The sequence below is a fragment of the Natrix helvetica genome (genome assembly GCF_964273705.1).
Source record: "Natrix helvetica genome assembly, chromosome: 1".
In the NCBI taxonomy this organism is placed as follows: Eukaryota; Metazoa; Chordata; class Lepidosauria; order Squamata; family Natricidae; genus Natrix; species Natrix helvetica.
In genome coordinates, this window is record NC_138548.1 from 57,510,783 (window position 1) to 57,530,966 (window position 20,184).

The 20,184-nt window shown below is 36.0% G+C and overlaps 1 protein-coding gene across 1 annotated transcript in view; it reads right to left on the reverse strand.

Annotated features, from left to right (window-relative positions):
• The window catches only part of LIN52 (lin-52 DREAM MuvB core complex component), a 54,846-nt gene that overhangs the window by 23,966 nt on the left and 10,696 nt on the right, over positions 1 to 20,184 (reverse strand). The window contains exon 5 of the mRNA XM_081937471.1: positions 18,508 to 18,591. Within this exon, the coding sequence (XP_081793597.1) occupies positions 18,508 to 18,591 (84 nt within the window). The remainder of the gene's footprint in view (positions 1 to 18,507; positions 18,592 to 20,184) is intronic.

Below are 20,184 nucleotides of genomic sequence, written 5' to 3' on the forward strand. Positions count from 1 at the left end.
AAATGTGACTGGAAAACCGCCCTCCAAATCGGAATTGGATATAGAATGGCATGAAGGTTGGGAATAAAATAATGAAATACTTTTATTATCTTGCATAAAGAGGGAAGTCAAAATGTTCTGTAGTTAAAACTGATAGAATTCATAAATTCTATGTTAATTAAGAGGTTTTTTGAAATGGCTGTAGGTTTCCAAACATATTAAAAAGAACTATACTTTTTGAAAACTTACTTCTACTTTACTGAGTAAATGAAAATTCTCAAGAATCCAAATACTATAATATAGTGTTAATGGACAATTTATTAGGCCATAAGAGCAAGGACATTTACGGAGGCATTTAAATCTCCAATTTTTATTCAGGTTGCAAATATTTGTCACTGTAAATGTTCATTAGAAAACCAGGAATGCTCGCTTTTTTCCTGCTCAACCGAAAGATAGGCTTCCAATTCAGTGGGATAACAAATAGATTCTCTGTTAAACAGCTAAATGACATTTTGGCCTACTACCCAGATACATCCGTCACCCAAAGTCTTTCAGTTGGGATTTATCCTGAATGACGTTTAGTGTAGGTTAATAATTAGTTTTTAGCATAAGAATCCAGCATGGTCATTTTTGCCCCAAGAGAGAAAAACAGGCTGAGCAATTTTTAGATAATATGTTCTGATAAGACAAGGCTCCTGACTCCCTGCATGCAGTTGCAGGCCACCTGCTCTATGAACTGCCACAAGGGATCCCCTTGAAAGATTTAATAATAGCACTCAAAGCTTGAGCTGATTTTACATACTATATCACAAAGTAAGACAAGATCTCATCAAAAGATGTAAACTAAAGCTCACCTCTACAAACATTATATATAATTGTATATACAGTGTGGTTACTAGAATTTAGCATAGCTAATATTGAAAAAAGTTATGAATGTGTTATAAATGCTACTTGTTGCAAACTAAATTTAAAGAGTGATCATTCAGATTTGTTTAACACACTGCTTATGAAAGACACAATTAAGAAGAGACTGAAAAAGAACCAATTAAAATACATGCAGAAAACACAGTTGAAGGAAGAAGACAAATACAAGGAAGAGAGTGAATGAAATCTTGTTATAAAACTAAGTTCTGCAAAGTATGGGAGAAGAGATTACCCTGGAAATGCCACTTATCTACAAGGCTGATTATCTTATCTGAAGTCACTTCCTTTAAGCTCCATTCCTATTATAATCGTGCACATCCCCAGAAAAAAAAGGTATGAAATACAGGTAGAGGAAGATGCTGTTTAGAAAGTAGGACCTCATAGTTAATGCTGAAAACAGTAAGAAGAAGATGGAAGTTAATTCATGGAACGATAACAAGTTGTGATACTTTTCATAATAAATAAAAAGTAGCCTTTCAGTTTTCTCTTTAAATCTGGACAAATGCAACAAATCACAACCAGTGTATTTATTTGTATCCCACTTTTATTATTTTTACAAATAACTCCTGCTTTGTTTAAATTATATGACAGAGATTGTTTTTCCTTTTCCAATTTCCTTTATTGAAATTTATTTTACTATTGTTCAAACCCAGTTGACAAAGCTGACTTTATTTCTTTAATTTATATAAAGTTACTTTAGGGATGCAATATTTTAACTAAAAGGGTAAAATAAATAGTGTTTACGAACAGTTTCTAAAGGTAGGAACCTGGTAAATGGGGCTATTTGCCAGAACTGTCACACTATAATGATATAAAGATACAAAGAACTCAAAGTACTACCACTGCTGGTTTGCATTCAACAGGTATATAAGAATGTATATAAGGTATATTAAAACGTATTCTACCTCTACCACTAAAGACAGCATTCCACCATCACAATTCTTGAAAAAGGTAATTATTGATATATTATTTTCATCCATTCTTAACAAGCAGATACAGTTTCATAATTTCTGCCTTTCTTCAGATACAACTAAGGGAGAATATAAGACGACAGCAATAGCTTTAAGAAGAAAGGTGGAAATACAGGTAGTCCTCAATTTACAACCACAATTGAACCCAGAATTTCTGTTGCTAAGTGAAACATTTGTTAAACCCCATTTGTTTGCCCAATTTTTCAACTTTTCTTGCCACAGTTGTTAAGTGAATCACTGCAGTTGGTAAATTAATAACACGGTAGTTAAGTGACACTGATTTCCCCATTGACTTTGCTTGTCAGAAGGTCACCAAAAGTGATCTGTATATTACAACCGTCATAACTATGAATCAGTTGCCAAGCACCTGAATTTTTATTATATGACCATCGGAACATTACAATGGATGTAAATGTGAAAAACAGTCTTAATTCACTTTTTCATTGATGATATAACTTTGAATGATCACAAAATGAATTGTTGTAAGTCAAGGACTACCTGTACTGTTTTGAAGCAAAAATTGCTGAGAAAATAAAGCTCACTACTTCAGTTCACTGAAAGTAAAAGATTTTCTGTGGGGTGGGGTGGAAGATGCTGAGGAGTTTAACATTATCTTCAGGTAAATATTTGTTAGCGTATTAGCCATTAAAGCGACATCCTAAATGAAATTATTGAACATGGGTTAACTAAATGTATTTATTAAATTTATTTGCCCCCCATCTTGTTTCAAAACGATTCTAGGCAACTTGTAGTATATAAATAAGCTACTAACCTTTCTAACTTGAGTTGCAACAGTAGTTCAATCTACTGTTAAACAGGAGGATTCAGATTGATTAAGTAGGTATTAGGTTGCAAATATCTAAATGAAGCAAGTATCTGCAGTTTGTATTATTGCAACATGATCTACATGGGGCTACCCTTGAAGAGTCTTCAAAAACTACAATTGGCCCAGAATTCAGCAGTTTTAGAGGCCCCCTAGGTTGGCACATGTAACACCCCTGTTACACAAACTGTACTGCCTGCCAATTTGCATCCAGGTCCGATTCAAGGTATCAATCATTACCTTTAATACCCTTTAGGACATAGGTCCTCTGGGGAGCTATCTTGCCCCAACGGGATTGGCCCGCCCCACTCGTGCTGCCAAAAGAGGCTTATTGCGGACCTCATCAGCCAAGGAATTACAGCTGGCAGGGTACCAGAAAAGAGCCTTTTCTGCCAAGCTCCTCACCTTTGGAACATCTTGCCGCAGAGATGAGGTCTACCCCCACCTTTCTGGCCTTCAGGAAATGCCTTAAAATTTGGCTATGCTGGTTGGCAGGAGGTTGGTCCTGAAGAAGAAGCTGTTGGCTGGGGTGGCTAGTACAGTAACAGAGGAGTCACCACTATCTCTCCACTCTAAACCTGTGGTTCTTTAATTTGTTTTAATCTCTTGTAATTTAAATCTGTTTTTATATTTATAATTTTTTAAATTTCCTTACATTTTATTATGTGATAAGCCACTCAGAGTCACCACACACTGCAAGATGAACAGCATATAAGTTTGATAAATAAAATACTGTAAGTATGCCTAATACTATAAGCATTAGCACCACCAGGTAGACTGGACAAAGAATCAATTCCATAGGATGGCTATGATTAATATTACTGAAAGTGGCTACAATTAACAGAATCTTGGAAGTCTGATTATACTGTTTATACTGTTTCTTCTCCCCTTATTATACTCAATTGAATTTGGTGAATCTCTGAATCTCATCTATATATTTTATGCTTGTTTGGAATTTAAGATATTGTCTTCCCTTGACACATTAGTAACAGATCCTGCCTGTCTCAATCAAGGCATATTTGTTACTCTTTACAATCAGGTTCTTCAAAAATGACTGGGGGAAGAATTATTATCTATCATCTATTATCAATCTATTAAGTGCCATAGCTTCACAACAGGTTAAAATGAAAAGAAATGCAGTGTTCAATTATAAAAGCCCCTTCAATTTGTAAAATGCCAAAGCCAAATAAAATACAGTTTCAAACAGCAATAGCAAATAAGATTTTTTCAATTCAAAACCAAAGATTAATCCCATATGCAACTTTTTTCCTGGGAAAGGCTTCACTATACTAATCCACCATCTTTATTGCTTTATGAATCTGTTGATCTGAAGAGGATCTTAAAGTGTAATCATGTGTATATAGATTACTTGTAGGTGGCCATTCAAATAATTTGGACCTAACATATTCTGACTTGTTTGGAAGTCAACTGCCTTTTGAACTGAAAATACTAACAACCATTAAAAATGTAGAGAATTAGTGTAACATGCTCCATTTAGTTTTGTCAGTAATATGGACTGAACAACCATATTCTTCAATGTTTCAGCCAGAATGAATGTGCCACCCAGAATGAAGTTTTTGACCTGTAAATTCTTGGACTGGGAATAGAACTTTAGTAGAAAATGACATCACAAGTCAATCCTCCTAATAAAACTGATTTTTGTAAAGACTGCTTGGAGAAAATGATATGATTATTAGATTCTGATAAATAGCATAAAGTGTCAGTGACTCTAATCAGAAGAAATTCTTCAATCAATCATCAACAGAATGTTTGTCTTCCTGAGGAATTATAACATGTATTAGATTTAATCAACACCTATATTCTTAAACAGAGATAGTACTAGACAGGACCCTTTAACCTTCTCTGCTATCATGATCGTTTACAGAAAACAACATGATTAAATTAATTCTACTTAAATGCTTCAGGGAGGATTTGTTATAGCAGTGAAATCCAGGCACAAATGAAATACTTAAATCCTTTATATCTTTGGCAAAATCTTTTTCATTGACTCAGTGAAGTTCGCAAAACACTGTGCTACTTTAGAATGTATAAATTGCTTCATATACATAGACACATTCTTCCTATTAATTCAAACAGATCTGGTACAAGTAAAAGGCAGTAGATTGCAAAGAATAACATTTGAACGGGTAACTTCCTGCTTCACAGCTCAATTTCTTAGTGACAACTAACCTACATTACAGGACAACCTAAACATTAGCAGTAATGGAACATGCACTGTTTCATATTGGAAATAAGATCCAATTTAAGGCACCCAAGTTCTGGCAACCATGGCAAGCCATCATGTAGAACTACATAGAGAGCTCATCAAGAACCATAAAGAAATATTCCAATAGTTTCTTCAGGAAAGAGAAGAGTTTGAAAATCAACAAAATATGGTTCCCAGTTTTACATCACATCAAGATTAAAGATCCTTTGACTAATTAAGAATAAAAAGAATCTTTCAAGAATCTTTCAAGAAGAACATGCAGCAGTATGTATAAAAAGTAATAAAAAATGTAGCAGATTCTTTTTCAAGAAGAACATGCAGCAGTATGTATAAAAAGTAATTAAAAAGTCAATCAGGAACCAGTTATATTTTCCCAAAATGAATCAATCAGAAGTCTACCTACACAAAGAACCAATTAGCACCTATCTAGATAGGGAACCAAACAGAAACCAGCTCTCTTGGGTGTCTGTGACATGGACCACTCAGAGAATAGTTTGCCAGGTACAAATACTGTACAAGAGGCTGGCAGTCCCTATTCAGTGGCCTGTGAGCTATTGCTACAAAGCAGCTTATTCTGTCTCTGAAGATGCCAACTATATCTACTGGCAAAACATCAGGACACCAGAAAACTAGATCACACGAAGGTTTGTTACTGGTGTTAATTTTATTTATTATATGTATGTATGTATGTATGTATGTATGTATGTATGTATGTATGTATGTATGTATGTATGTATATATGTATATATATATATATATATATATATATATATATATATATATATATATATATATATATATATATATATATATATATATATATATAAACATTTATTGATAGAAGAGAATATTTATAAATCAGGGTTGAAATGTGGGGTCCTCTCTATGCTTGTGTGGTGTTTTTTTTTTTTTGCAGACAATTCATTACCAAATTCAGACATTACCAAATGTCTGAAATTGTAACCAAATAGGTAACATCATCATGATTTCTTGATTAAGCTATAGTTCTTTGATTGGAGTACTATTTACTTCTTAATTGTTGGTCTAGTGTTAATCTTGGTGTTAATTTCTGCTCATATGGGTGTTGGCCCTATATTCAGATGGTTTTCCCTGAGACATTAAGGATATTTTCCAATTAAGTAAAATTACCACAAACATTCAAATTCCCCAAAGAATCAAGTAAAATATTGAGATATTACTTTCAACTATTTTCAATGTGTTCTAGGTGTGGACAGTATGTTTACTCTCATTTTGACAGGGATGTGTGATGGATTTCTAAGAGCAAAGAATTCCTTTCTTTATAATCCCATTCACACTAGCTCAGGTTCATCTTTTTCTCCTTTATGATTTAATGCTTCCTATCTTCAATTATCATATCTGTTATCAAAATTAAATAGCAGCAGGAACAGTTATTATACTGGTGGACAGGGGCATCTCCTCCTGCAATGTCAGGAGGAACATAGGATGGAAACATAGCTCCATCATACCCTTTCAGGTTACTGTTGTCTTCCTGTTTGGCAAGGAAGTTAAGAAACAGCTAAAGAAGAATCAGGCTGCATAAAATGGGTTACCTGGATATACCATTTAAATTGCAATAATTACTGGTCATCATTATTTCCTTCATAGAGCAATTTAAGAGACAAAAGCAAGTGACGTCAGCACTACTTTAGTAGACTAATTGGATCTCTAGAAATCCAGTTCCCAAAAGAGATCAAGATTCTAGAATGGTCTAGATCAGCGGTTCTCAAATAGTGGGGCGCGCCCCCCTGGGGGGGGCGCGAGGCTCCATAAAGGGGGGCGCGAAGGCTCCCTTTCCATCTGGGTGCAACAGCGGCGGCGTGGGCGAGGCATAATATATCCCGCCTGGAAGTGGCAGCACTTCGGACTGTGGATTTTCATTGGAGCCGCGGGCTGGAGCTGTGCAAGAAGCCTGCTCGGGCGGGGGTGGGAGGGAGGGAAGCATGGCTGTCCCAGGCTTCCCTCCCTTTCCCCCCCCCCCCCAGCCCAAGCAGACTTTTTGCACAGCTCCAGCCCGCGGCTCTGATGAGTCTCTGAGCAGTCCCCAGCACTGCCACTTCAAGCCGGGATATATTCTGCCATGCCCTCGGCGGCGTCTTTATGCAGGTAGCTCGCCTCCCCGCCAGCAGCTCCACCGCCAGCATTCCGTCTGGAAGCGGAAGCGCAACAGCCGCTGTTGGGGAAGGGACAAAGGGGCGGCGGTCGCCCGATCTTGCCACCGCCACCCCTTCGCCCCTGGTAACGGCGACTGTTGTGCTGCTGCTTCCAGCTGGGATGCTGAAGGAGCTGCTGGCAGGGAGGGAGGGAAGAAGGGGAGGAGGGAGTAAGGATAGACAAGCAAGAGGGAAAGAGGAAAGAAGGCAAGCAGGCAGGAAGGAGGCAGAAGGAAGGAGGGAAGAATGGAACTGGAAGGGAGGCAGGGAAGGAGGGAGGGAGAAAGGAAGGATAGGAGGATAGGGAAAGAGGAAAGAAGGCAGGCAGGCAGGGGGAAAGAGGAAGGAGGGAACTGGAAGGGAGGCAGGAAGGAAGGGAAGGAGGAAGGGAGGGTGGAAGGAAGGATAGACAAGCAAGAGGGAAAGAGGAAAGAAGGCAAGCAGGCAGGAAGGAGGCAGAAGGAAGGAGGGAAGAATGGAACTGGAAGGGAGGCAGGGAAGGAGGGAGGGAGAAAGGAAGGATAGGAGGATAGGGAAAGAGGAAAGAAGGCAGGCAGGCAGGGGGAAAGAGGAAGGAGGGAACTGGAAGGGAGGCAGGAAGGAAGGGAAGGAGGAAGGGAGGGTGGAAGGAAGGATAGACAAGTAAGAGGGAAAGAGGAAAGAAAGCATGTGACTACGGTGGGAGACGAGGAAAGACCGGTGTGCTATGTTATGCAGAGGTGTACTTTTAACAATTTTATAGACAAATTATACTATTTACAGTCGCGCTGGGGGGGGGGCGCGAAATGTTTTCTTCTTCCTAGGGGGGGCATGACAGAAAATAATTGAGAAGCACTGGTCTAGATACACATCTATCTCCATTGAACATTTCTTAAATCCTTACAATGATCCTATGGTTTTAATTTGTCCCTAGAGGTATCTAATACCTCTTAATTGCTTATGCAGGGTCACGGAAGAACATATAATATTTTAAGTCACTCTCTATGAGGAAATTACAAAACATAAGAAAACTGCCAGAATATAGTTAAAACAAGCTATAATTCCACTGCTTAAGGAATTAAAAAAAAAAAAGAATCCCAACCTAGCACAGAAAACATCAAAAACAATATAGACAAACAAAAGCAAGTCTGAAAGACAAGCAAACCCCATAAGCCAGGCAGCCATTATTAGCGTGTCGATAGCACACTTGTTAAAAATGTATATTTTAATTTTCTGTATTGCTAAAGGTCCCAATTTGCTCAGGGATCTAGCTAAGCTACCACTTTCTACCATGACAGAATCTAATCTTTATTTAATGGATTTAGCATCTATCTTCACTAGAGTGGTCTCTAAGGGAAAGAGGAGGGAAGAATGAAGGGGCCTAGAAGAGACGATCAGAGCCCCCTCCCCCTTCTCTTCATCCATCCGGCGCTCATGTTTGTGTTCAAAATTCAATTACCTCCTTATTGATACTTCACAGAGATATTTAAGCTGCAAACATGAAGCCCTGATTTCCCAGGGGGCCATGCCCCTCTCTATTTCACTGCTCTGCTTCCCCCCGGGTGAATTCCTGAGGCGTCCATATTAATAGGTAATCAGTCACAATTCATTTATTAAACAGCTAGCAAGGTTTATCAGCCTGTCCTGATTAGCCGAAAGAAGCCACTGAATTCCTAATTTATTTATGAAAATATAAGTGTCTTTTTGAATTCCATTCAAGAGAAGTTCTTAGGATATGGCATGCTGAATTCTAACAGGGAAGCAAGCACAAGGCAAGCCTAGGGAAAACTGTGATTGATCCTGAGAAATTTAGTTCCACAGGGATCCACATCAACAGTCAATGATTTAGGGCTATGGAACTTATTTCCCTTGGATTTGTTAGATTGCTCATCATTAACTGGACATCAGTGCTATTATAAAAATTAGAAGCCTAAAATACTGCACACAGATTGGCTGACAACTGCAAAAGAAATTGTCTATCTTTAACAATTAAAAAAAGGAAATCAAAATATTAAAAACCTTAGATGAATCTATGACATTAAAAAATGTCATGAAGATTTTTTAAAAAATATTTATTGCTGATAGATCTTCTCAGTGGAGGTGGCTCCATTCTAGAATATTCTCCCTACTGAAACTCATAAATCACACCTAAAATTAAATCTTGTAATGCAACTGAAGATCTATTTCTTCCTCATTTTTTCTATATATGAATACTATTTGAACATTTTAATATTGTTTGTGGATTAATTTCTACACTTCTAAATGATTTTTGTGCTTTTTAATTTTTAATTGTAAATTGCCATGAGACTAATAATTAAGAAGTAGTCTTCAAATATATGAAATAAGCCCGAGGGGGAAAAAGTAGGCCGTCAAAGCCTTGACTCTGTCAGTGCATATGTTGTGCTGATGTCAAATTATTTACCCACGCCAAGGCTCTTACAACATAAATGTTTGTATCACATTAATTGCAGCCATGTCAGGTAAAGAAGTAGCTATCAATATGATATATAAATCCACTTTCCTTTAAAGTTCACAGAGAAGAAACTTACAAGTATTACATTATACCTCCACATATGGGGTTTTACATGACTTCCAACTCTTCCCCCTGGAAATTCCTGAGTTCAATTCACAGTAGAGGGTCTGATCCCTATATAACATCCAACTATCTTTGTCTGATATTTTCCAGAGATAAAGTCGTTTGCCTTCACCCCCTGTTTATGAAAAGAAAACATGGCCATGGCCACATGGGCAAAATTCCAATTTTCTTGTCACTCCACCATAATTCATATGGTGCCGAAGGAAAAAGCTTGATGCTGTTGGAAAAAGATTCCTTATAGGGTTGTATCAGACATGGAAAAATGAATGCAAAAATGTGTTATGAATAAACATTGGTTTGGATTAGTAACACCACCAATGAAAGAAGTATCTCCCTCCCATTTTCCCAGAGTAGAAAATGTGGAAGGCCTGAAGGCCAAAATTAAAAGATGGCTTCCAGGTCTGACAATTAGTGGCTACAAATGTAGAGTTTATTGGAATATCTAAAATAGACATTACTCTTCAATAAAATAAACATGCATAATTCAGATATAGTTTCATGTGACAAACTTGTTATATAACTACCATGGAGTTATAACTACCAGTAATCCAAAGTATTAGAACTTGCAAGTGTTAGAAGTAAAATCAATTCATTCTACCCATAATGTGTCTTTTGTGAAACTTATTCAAAATATACACACATTGCTTAAAACAACAAAGTCTAAAGGTACCGCATTAAAGCCTTCTTTGTACAAACAGTACTCTGGTTTAACGAAAATTGATTTTAACATTGATTTAGTTAAACCTGAGCAACATACAGAGTAAACATGCTTTTATAAAACTAATTATAAAGATTGCATTTGAATTTATCCTTAATTTTTCCTAAAGAGATTTAACTATTATGTACATTTAAAATTACCCTAAATATCCAAATCATCCACACAAAAATTTCCAGAACATTCTAACCAATGAGTATGACAATGTGTGAATATATATATTGTATATCAGCTCATATCCCAGATGAGATTTAAAGACAATACTATTACTGTTAATTGCTAAATAGTTAAATAAATTAAGCTCCCTCCTATCATCATCCAAAAATGTCTGACTAGATATTGTGTATGAAACAAATGTTTGAGGAAACTAATAACTGGTATTTGAGTGTATCATCAATTCTGTTTTAGTCAACAAAAATGTAATTCTATACTATTTCTACAGGAAAAAATCAAGTAAAACTTGAAGATATCAGTAGAAGAAAATGAATATATCTTATCTACAGTACATATCACTAATTAATCCAGAATTAATGTATGCGTCCATATGGAATTACTTAAGCAGCAACAGCTCAGGACAATTTATGTACCTGGCAACTACCAGTTGTTTCCAGATACTCCCTTTCTTTTTCAACCTATGCTATCTTAGTGCTTTATCTTAACTAGAATTCATAAATAATGGTGAGACAGAATTCATCTTTCTCCAGAAAAACCTCAGATAATCAGGGCTATGCGAAACTAGGATATTTCAGAAAACTCCTTTGGCAAAAAAAGATATGTTTAAAATTGCTTGAAATCAGTATTCAGCAGTATTCAATGTCAACATTTTTTATGGAACAAAAATATATTAACTATGGTGTGCTTCAAATTTATCCACAGCCAAGAATACCAAGCTAACAGGTGGACTCAGTATCATACGGCAAAAATAAAAGATATTATTGTTAACCATATTAGATATTGTTTATGAAGTTGTTAACATTAAGTTAACATTTGATATTTTTCATTGTTTAAGTTATATAATCCCATATTGTATCAAAAATAAAACCCCAAAGTAATATTTGAGGAATTGCTTATTAATAGGAATAACCACAGCAATGACCTTTTAATACCTTTCCATGATGTAAAATATATGTGTTGTGGACTCTTCCTGAGAAAGCACCATAAGAACTGGCTTCTACATCTGCTGATACATTCCTTAAGCAAACATACACCATCAATGGAAATATCAGCTTATATCTTCAATTTCTTAAGACGTTGCTCCAATAATCATGCTGGATGAAATCTGAAATTCTGAATCTGGGACCGGATTTACATATAAGCAGTAATATTGTTTTTGCCATTGTGCAAACCCAGCTATTTTGCCTTCTAAACCATAGTTTGTTTACCGCGAGATAAGAATTCCTCCAGTTGCAGTTTATTCAACAAGAGTTAAACAAATCATGCCTAGTACAAAGTATGAAGCCATTATTTTTAAAAGATAAATTTGTTTCATCAACAGTCTCCATTCTGATTGGAATATACCAAAGAGTGAATCATCAGTTTAAATGATTATTATTTTTTCTTCTACAGCAGTTATCCTAACAAAATAATTACCGTCTACCATATAATGATGATGCTTAAAGCAAAGTATACTAAGCATTTTGTAAACAGCATAAGGTAACATGAATTCCTTAAAACAACTTCCAACTGCAGCAATTTTAGAATATATGAAGACATCACAAATTGAATTTTCAGTAAGGCTAATTTAACCTAAGTGATTTTATACATTTGAAAAACTAAATACGATGCAGGATTGTAGGCTAGTCCTTAAAACCTAAGCACTTCGGATTGCCAGGGTTGGGAAAGAACTGAAACAGCTAAATTTTACTGCCTAATGAATTGGAGAATGGTCTTCAATAGAAGCATGATGGCAGCAGAGGATTGGACATTATCTGATAGAGTAAGAGGAGGAAGCAAGAAGACCAAGATTGTAGGTATCAATGGAAGATAGCAATTTATGTGGCCAAGTGAAAACTAATCCTGAAACAGAAATAAATGAGTGAAAGAAGTAACCAAATCTTATGGGATGAAGAAAGGAAGGGATTTCAGGGTAAACCTTACTTTTGAATAAGAGAGGAGAGTAAGAATATTTTGAGTGCCAAGAAAAAGATTTGTGATTTGGCTAATAACATACCTACTTTTTCAGGATCCAATCTGAGTCAGTCACCATAGTGTTTAGTATTCTGAGCTTTGGTCTGGTCCCAGTTACCAACCCAAATTAGATCCTGTAACAATATCCTGGGATACGTACATTTGCCTTCATTTGTGATATCTACTTTTGTTATGTATTCACGTTTTATAGTTATCCTTTACCATCAACAATATGCCCTTCTATACAGTTTCTGTTTTTATTTTTATTTTTTTGGGTGCTTGTGTGTGTGAAACTCATTGGATTCCTTCATCCATATCAAACATTTTATGCTGACATCCATTTTCCTTCAAAAATTTAAATGCACCTATGGGCCTAAAAAAACCTTGATCCTCCTATTTCATTTCACCATCTCTCATTTCTAAAAACTCACTATTATACTCATAATATGACGCTGGCAGTTTAGACAGTTGGTGTGAAAAGTCATTCAACTCTACAAAATGAATTTAAATACCACTTTGGGGCAATATATAAAGACTTTCCCAAATACAATTTGGCTTGAATTTCTATTTTTTCTTTTAAAAATTAAATCTTAAATGATCCACAATGCATCCTTAATGCTTAGCTAATGAACAAGCTGACTGGATCATAACCTCCCGACTCCAAATCAGCTGAATTATGCTGCTATTTAAAGGCACACTACATATCAACAGATAATATTGGACAAAAAAAAGTATGGAGGCAAACATTAGGACATAGTATCAATCCATTTAAAATAGAATAGTTTTTAAGACAATACATGTCTTTGCCTAGTGTGGGGGGAAATGTGTTGTATTACCTATAAAAAGAAAACATATTTGGAAAATGTAACTAGGAAAGTAGAGCAATTAAAAATCACTTTTGAGCCATTCACAGGTCTCTATCAGCCACAAGTGCCTGAGAGCATCATGCTTGGTGTGAGTCCCCAGAGAGTGATCACATTTCAATTACTATCACTAACATTAGTCATTACTGAGGTTGGCTCAGGTCCCCAGGGAAGGCAGCTTGCGATGACAATACCCAGTTTCTCCCTGTAATGCAATTCATTAGGCAAAACAGAACAGCTGGGACAGGCACGTGTGGGTTTGAAGACGGCCCGCCCCAGTGAGACCTCTTGCTCAAACTCTCTCTTGGTTGGCAAGGGAGGAGATTGACTTCAACCCCCATGACAGCTGTAGAGTCCTCAGGGGACACTCCACGTTTAATCACTGCTCTTTAAGCCCAAGGAAGGTATTTGATTGAGAATTTAAGCTAATGGCACTCCAGCTTGTAGCAGATTATCAGGCATCCGATAAGGACTTGATGACATTTTATCATGTTCTAGCCTACAAAAGTTAATGAGGCACTTAGATATTGTCTCAGATCCCTAATCTAGTATATTCTATTCCATAGATAGCTTCTTCAAAGCAAACAGACCAGGAATGCATAAAAAAGGAAGCTGTAACTATTTCTGCAAGGTCTTATTTTCTAACTTAGTATTACATTTTCACTGAATTAATGGACAAATTGTGTTATAAAATAACAGTAGGAATGTTGACTTGTAGAAGTCTGTGCAAGAAAAGAAAAGATTGTGAAAAATTGAAAGATCTAAAAATATGTCAAGGATCTCAAGCCTACTAAAAAGACTGAAGTCAATATGCATAATCTTAGGCTTATGGCATACATATCTATATCCTAATAAATCACCAAAATGTTGTACTCCATAACCAAATCAGACAAGGTAAGCCAATGGAAATGGTTTTGTACTTTGCCTTTGGGTAATAAAACTGGGAGTAGACAAAAAGGTGTGCTAGAATACACAACTCCCAACCCAACCAGTTGTGTATTCTAGTACACATAATAGTTCAAAACCAGAATCCAGAAAAAAAAACAGTGCATATAGCATTATTACTGTATCTCTGGTTATTTTACTAAGGCTTACCTCTGAGATTCAAGACCAGGAATCCTCAAACCAGCAAAACTAACAGCAACACATGATGGGATAATGGTAATAAGGAAGAGCCACAGCATCAGCAGCTGACCTGGTGTTCCAGGAAGATTGCTTTGTGACAACCTGAGCCAACACATTCTTTCCCAGTTTCAGAAGTATTAAACATAAAATAACCATTACCATGGCATCGTAATGCACATGAATATCATTATAAAACATAATATCTTAAAACTGAAATTATGATTAAGTACATGGCATATCCATGTTATTACACTATCCCATAGTGTGTAAACTAGCATAGAAGCTACAAAACTGCAAAATATCTTTGATTTCTTTTTTGTCAGTGATCCTTATCCAACCATTACAAATGGACACAGAAGCATTGTACCCTGAATCCTTGGTATTTTAAATGTAAATTCACAGAATTTTCTTTCTCCTGATACTGAAATTCTGAGACAATAATAAAAGAAATCAAAGATAATACTAATAGTAATAGGTGCCTTGGGTACAATCCCAAAACATCTGGAGCATCACCTGAATACCATCAGCATTGACAAAATCACCACCAGTTCTTTGCAAAAGGCAGCTTACATCCTGTAACATCTTTAACATCATCAAATAACTTCTGCTATCCCAAATCCTTGAGAAGGACTCAGTAGGTGGATAGAAATGTCAAGCCCAATCTAAATATCTGACTATGAGACCAACCATAGTAGAATGTTTAGAATGAAATCTTGCTATATTCTATTTTAATTGTAATGAAATAATTGTTTACTAAATGATAATATTTACAATAATTACCATAATATTTGCAAGTAATTTTACATATCATTAACATATTTTATATCATTATCAGCCAAACTACATTGTCACATGGAACTGCTTTCTCTCTGTTCCTCTTGTCTTTCAAATGTAGCTATTCAATTCAATTAATTATTCATTCATTAGCTGACAGTAAGAAGTGGGATGGGAAAACCAACAGTAACTAATATCTAGCTTCAATTTCCACCCCAATCATTGCAAACTAATCTCCTGATATGTTAATATAAACTCAAGAGTGAATGCTACTCTGCCACTAGTAGCAAACTGTTCTTCCCCAAGAGAGCCCTGTAAAACAGGACAGTCACTGACAGCAGTACAATTACTGACACAGATACAGACTTTATGGACATGTTTATCTCTGCTGTAAATCTACACTCTCTCTCCACTCTGATTCACAAGTCATAAAGAAATTGCAGATAATGAAAAAGTTGGTGAAATTTACAGCATGTCGGAAACCTCAGACAGCCAAAAGAAATTAAAGAGCTGACTGGATATAAATCATACAGGTACAATTAAAAGTTCCCATACCACCTCCACTTCTAAAAGTGGCATACAATCCAACACATATGATAGAAAGCTGAGGTCACGATCCCCTGGCTGAAGGTAGTTAAGAACATTATATACTGAAATTAGCCAATTTAAGTGCCTTACGCACATCCTAATTTCCAGCTGGCGTTTGAATACTTCAGCTCTGAGGCAAAAATCCTTACCAAAAATATCTCAAGTTTTCATAAGTGAAATAAACTGCAAATAGAATGGTAACCATTTAGTTTCTTCCAATAGCATCATACTCCTCCTCCTCCTCCTCCTCCTCCCCTTTTCTTGCTGCTTTCTATGATCTCTAAATCTGCTTTAGAGATCTGTGAGAATCTTTGAAGCAATTATGGATAGTCTGGAGGGCGAGGGAAATATTCTTACTATTATAGTCAAATCTTTCACTAGTGTTAGATTACTTTGCCTTTGCTAGAGAGGAAGTACATAAAATAAAAATATTTCAAGACTGCTCAGACAATTAGGTTTGGGTTTCATTGCTACCTCCAGAAAAATATAATGTAGATAAAGTACCGGAATGAAAATCTGAAAAGTTTTCTAACATATGCATGTAATCAGAAATGTTGGAAAATATTAGTAGTCTAGATAGCTGAAAAGAATTCATTACAGATCTATAGGACTGTTACTTTGGGAAACACCCTGCATCCAGCCATATTACATGATTATAATTTCATGTTAACTATTGGAAGATCTGAAAGAATAGGTTAGGGATGGTCAGGGATGGCATATAATCAATCAAAGATTAACATGTTCAGTCAGTTGTGATGCTATGGTAACATATACATAATATTCTCTTATACAAGAAAGTATTTCCAAGGCAAAAAACTTTTACCCAAACAAGTACTTGTGTCTTAAAGCATTACATTTATAATTTGGGGAGCTTGCAGATCCATCTTTGTCACTGGATCTTCAGGAAGCTTGTATAAAAGAATACACTTTACCATCTTAGATAGGATGCTAACTATAGTCTTACCTAGAAATTATAGGCTACTTGGTTTCAATGATGCATGAATAATAGGAATTGTTTGTTTAGATAATTACCATGTATTATCTATAGGAGTGACAAAATATGACTGCTATAACATTAATTACTATATTGCTAATATTTTCTTATCTTCATTGGCTCTGAGTTCATTTCTGAATGTACAGATAGCTAGAAACAGCTTTTGAAATCAGCACTAAGCCTTTTAGAAGACATGACTACTTTAACAATTCAAGGAAGAATATGTTGCTCATTACAATGTGCTTTGTGAAGTGTGCCTTCTGAAAGCCTTGCACAATCGTATCAGACTCTGTTTAAATATCCCTCTTGGTGAACACAGTGAAAGGTTTACAATTGTGATGCCTCTGAGATGCTCTTTCAGGAGTCATAGGAACAGAATACCACTCTCTTGGATTACCAGCATCAAAACATAATAAACAGGATTATTTTGTGGCAGCAAAGAAAATGTAGTAACAGCTTTATTAGGGGAAATATTAATAAAAGGTATTACAAATGTATAGCTGAAACTAACTGAAGAACCAGTTAGGTTTCAAAGGACTAACTCTGAAATCTAAATTTTAACACATTACAAAAAATGCTCCTAAATTTGCATAACTTCCAATAAAGGATAACGATTCTCAGTAAAAGTTCCCTATGAGAACAGAGGACCATTAATAGAAAAATAACAAATTAACACAATTTAACTTATTACATTTTACCAATTCATCGTATCTTAAAATTGTTAAGAAGTTCAATGGGAGCTTCCAAATCTTTAATCGCTACACATGTATTTCCCAATGTCATGGTTCTAATCAGCCATCTGCTGCCACCCAGAGGCTATGTAAGGCGTATTTGCTATCTCTTAGAGCTTTTGAACAGTTGCTGTCTTACAATCAGTAAGGTAGTATTTAATCTTGAATAACAAGAATCATTATGAAGGGCTCAGAGCTGCACTTCTGCCATATTTCAGTTTGAGCAGTTCCATTTGTATTACATTTAATGAATTTCATAGCAGACAAACATCGCTAGCAAGTTTTCCACTAAAATGCATTAAACACGTAGGATAGTAGGTAGATCTATTCTAATGCTGCAGCTACTGCATTAATTTCTGATAGTAATAATAAGCATGCTGACTTTAGTGTGAATGCATTTAGGAATGGAATCTATAATGGCGGCTGCTCAGTTCATAAAATGGTGCCAGTACGGGCCCTGAAATGTCAATATTATGTAATCCAGAATGGTATCTATGCTGTCAACAAAATAGTGCTTGTTCTAGTCTTTTCAGGAATGAATATAGTACTGAATTGCTAGAAACAAAGATCACATTGGCATATAGCAGTCTACTTTATTTAATGCCTTTTGGATTTGGTGGATTACAAACTGCAGGAATTCCAAACTACCATAGGACAGCAAGTAGTTGGAGGAACAGGTATTTACTTACTCATGTAATAAATTTTATACAATCATTTGAAATAGCCACTCCCATTTTTAGGAGGAGAACAGGAAAGATTTTATAAACTAACAGTACAAAACAGAATATATTGCGGTCATCACTGATTTTTGTTATCTAATCCCTATAGTTAATCAGTATGAACAAATTGGACATACATATGCATATGACATTTTCCTGCAATAACCCTACTATATTTTTAAGTATCTGTGCAATACTTACATTCATCCAGTCCCAACTGATATGCCAAATTCTGTAAACCTCTAACCTTCTCCATCAGATTAGCTGTAGTGAGACTTCCCAGCTCTAAAGAAACAAGTGGGTAGTTTACAAACATTTGTCATTAAATAATTAATAATTAATGAATCATGCTTTTACTAGAGCTGAACTCTTATACAGGTAGTCCTTGACTTACAACCATTTGTTTAGTGACCGTTCGAAGTTACAATGGCATTGAAAAAAATGACTTATGACCTTTTTTCACACTTATAACCATTGCAGCATCCCCATGATCATATGATAAAAATTCAGCTGTTTGGCAACTGATTCAGTTGCAGTGTTCCGTGGTCTTGTGATCACCTTTTGTGACCCTCTGACAAGCAAAGTCAATATGGAAGCCAGATTCACTTAACAATCAGGTTACTAACTTATCGGCTGCAGTGATTCACTTAACAACCGTGACAAGAAAGGGAGTAAAATGGGGAAAAACTCACTTAAGAACTGTCTCACGGCAACAGAAATATTGGGCTCAGCTGTGGTCATAAGTCGGGGACTACCTATAATAATAACCAAGAAGAAAGTAAAGGCAATTTGATATAATAATTGTACAAATTCTGCATATAATGAAATTCGCTATTTTTAGAGGACACAATGTATCTGGGTTTACGCAGAAAGACACTACATCTGTAAGAGCCGTGGTGGAATGCAGTATTGCAGACTAACTCTGCTGACTGCCAGCAGTTCGATTGTGATCGGCTCAATGTTGATTCAGCCTTCCAACCTTGATACAATGAGGAACCAAATTGTGGGGGCAATATGCTGATTTTGTAAACTGAGAGGCTGTAAAGCATTATGAAGCAGTATATAAGTCTAAGTGCTATTGTTGTTGGTATTCCATGTAATACCTGATTACCTATCTGATAGTAAGGAAAAGATATATTGTAATTATCATCTGGACAACCAGAAAGATATAATGTAAACAAATGAAGTTTGTTTTTCTACATATTGTTATGTAGAAAAACATAATGTTTACAATATGTTTACAATAAAGCATGACGTGACTGGCTGTTTTGACATCTAATCTCCATGGACATTTTTTTCACTGTGTTCTATTACATTTGATATTGATTCAATAGATTTGAAGTTTCCTGATAGGAAAATTTATTAAATTGCCCTCCAACAAGCCAGATGGCATTCCATTAGAATGGCTATGATAGAAAACTGCTATAATTAGGCAATTCCAAGATAGTGAAGTATCGAATATACTTGTGGATAAGCAGAGAATTGTAGGTATCACAAATGTCCCAAAATTGGATTCGGTTTATCCATAGATAGGCTTATCTGCAAGTATATATGGTAAAGTACTCGTTAAAGTACTCATACCGTGTATATACTCATATATAAACTCATTCACAGGAAAGCCTATCTTTGAATTTTTAAGTAAAATACCATAGAAAATAAGATTCCCTGCAGATTGGCTTATCTGCAGGTGGTACATTTTTCATGGTATTTTGGTTAATTCAAGGGTAGGCTTATCTATGAGTATATATCAGTGATGGCGAACCTATGGCACGCGTGCCACAAGTGGCACGCAGAGCCATTTGTCAGGACACGCGAGCCAGCTGCCCTGTCAGCTGGCCAGCGCGCATGCGCGCGCTGGCCAGCTGAGTTCACCTTTTT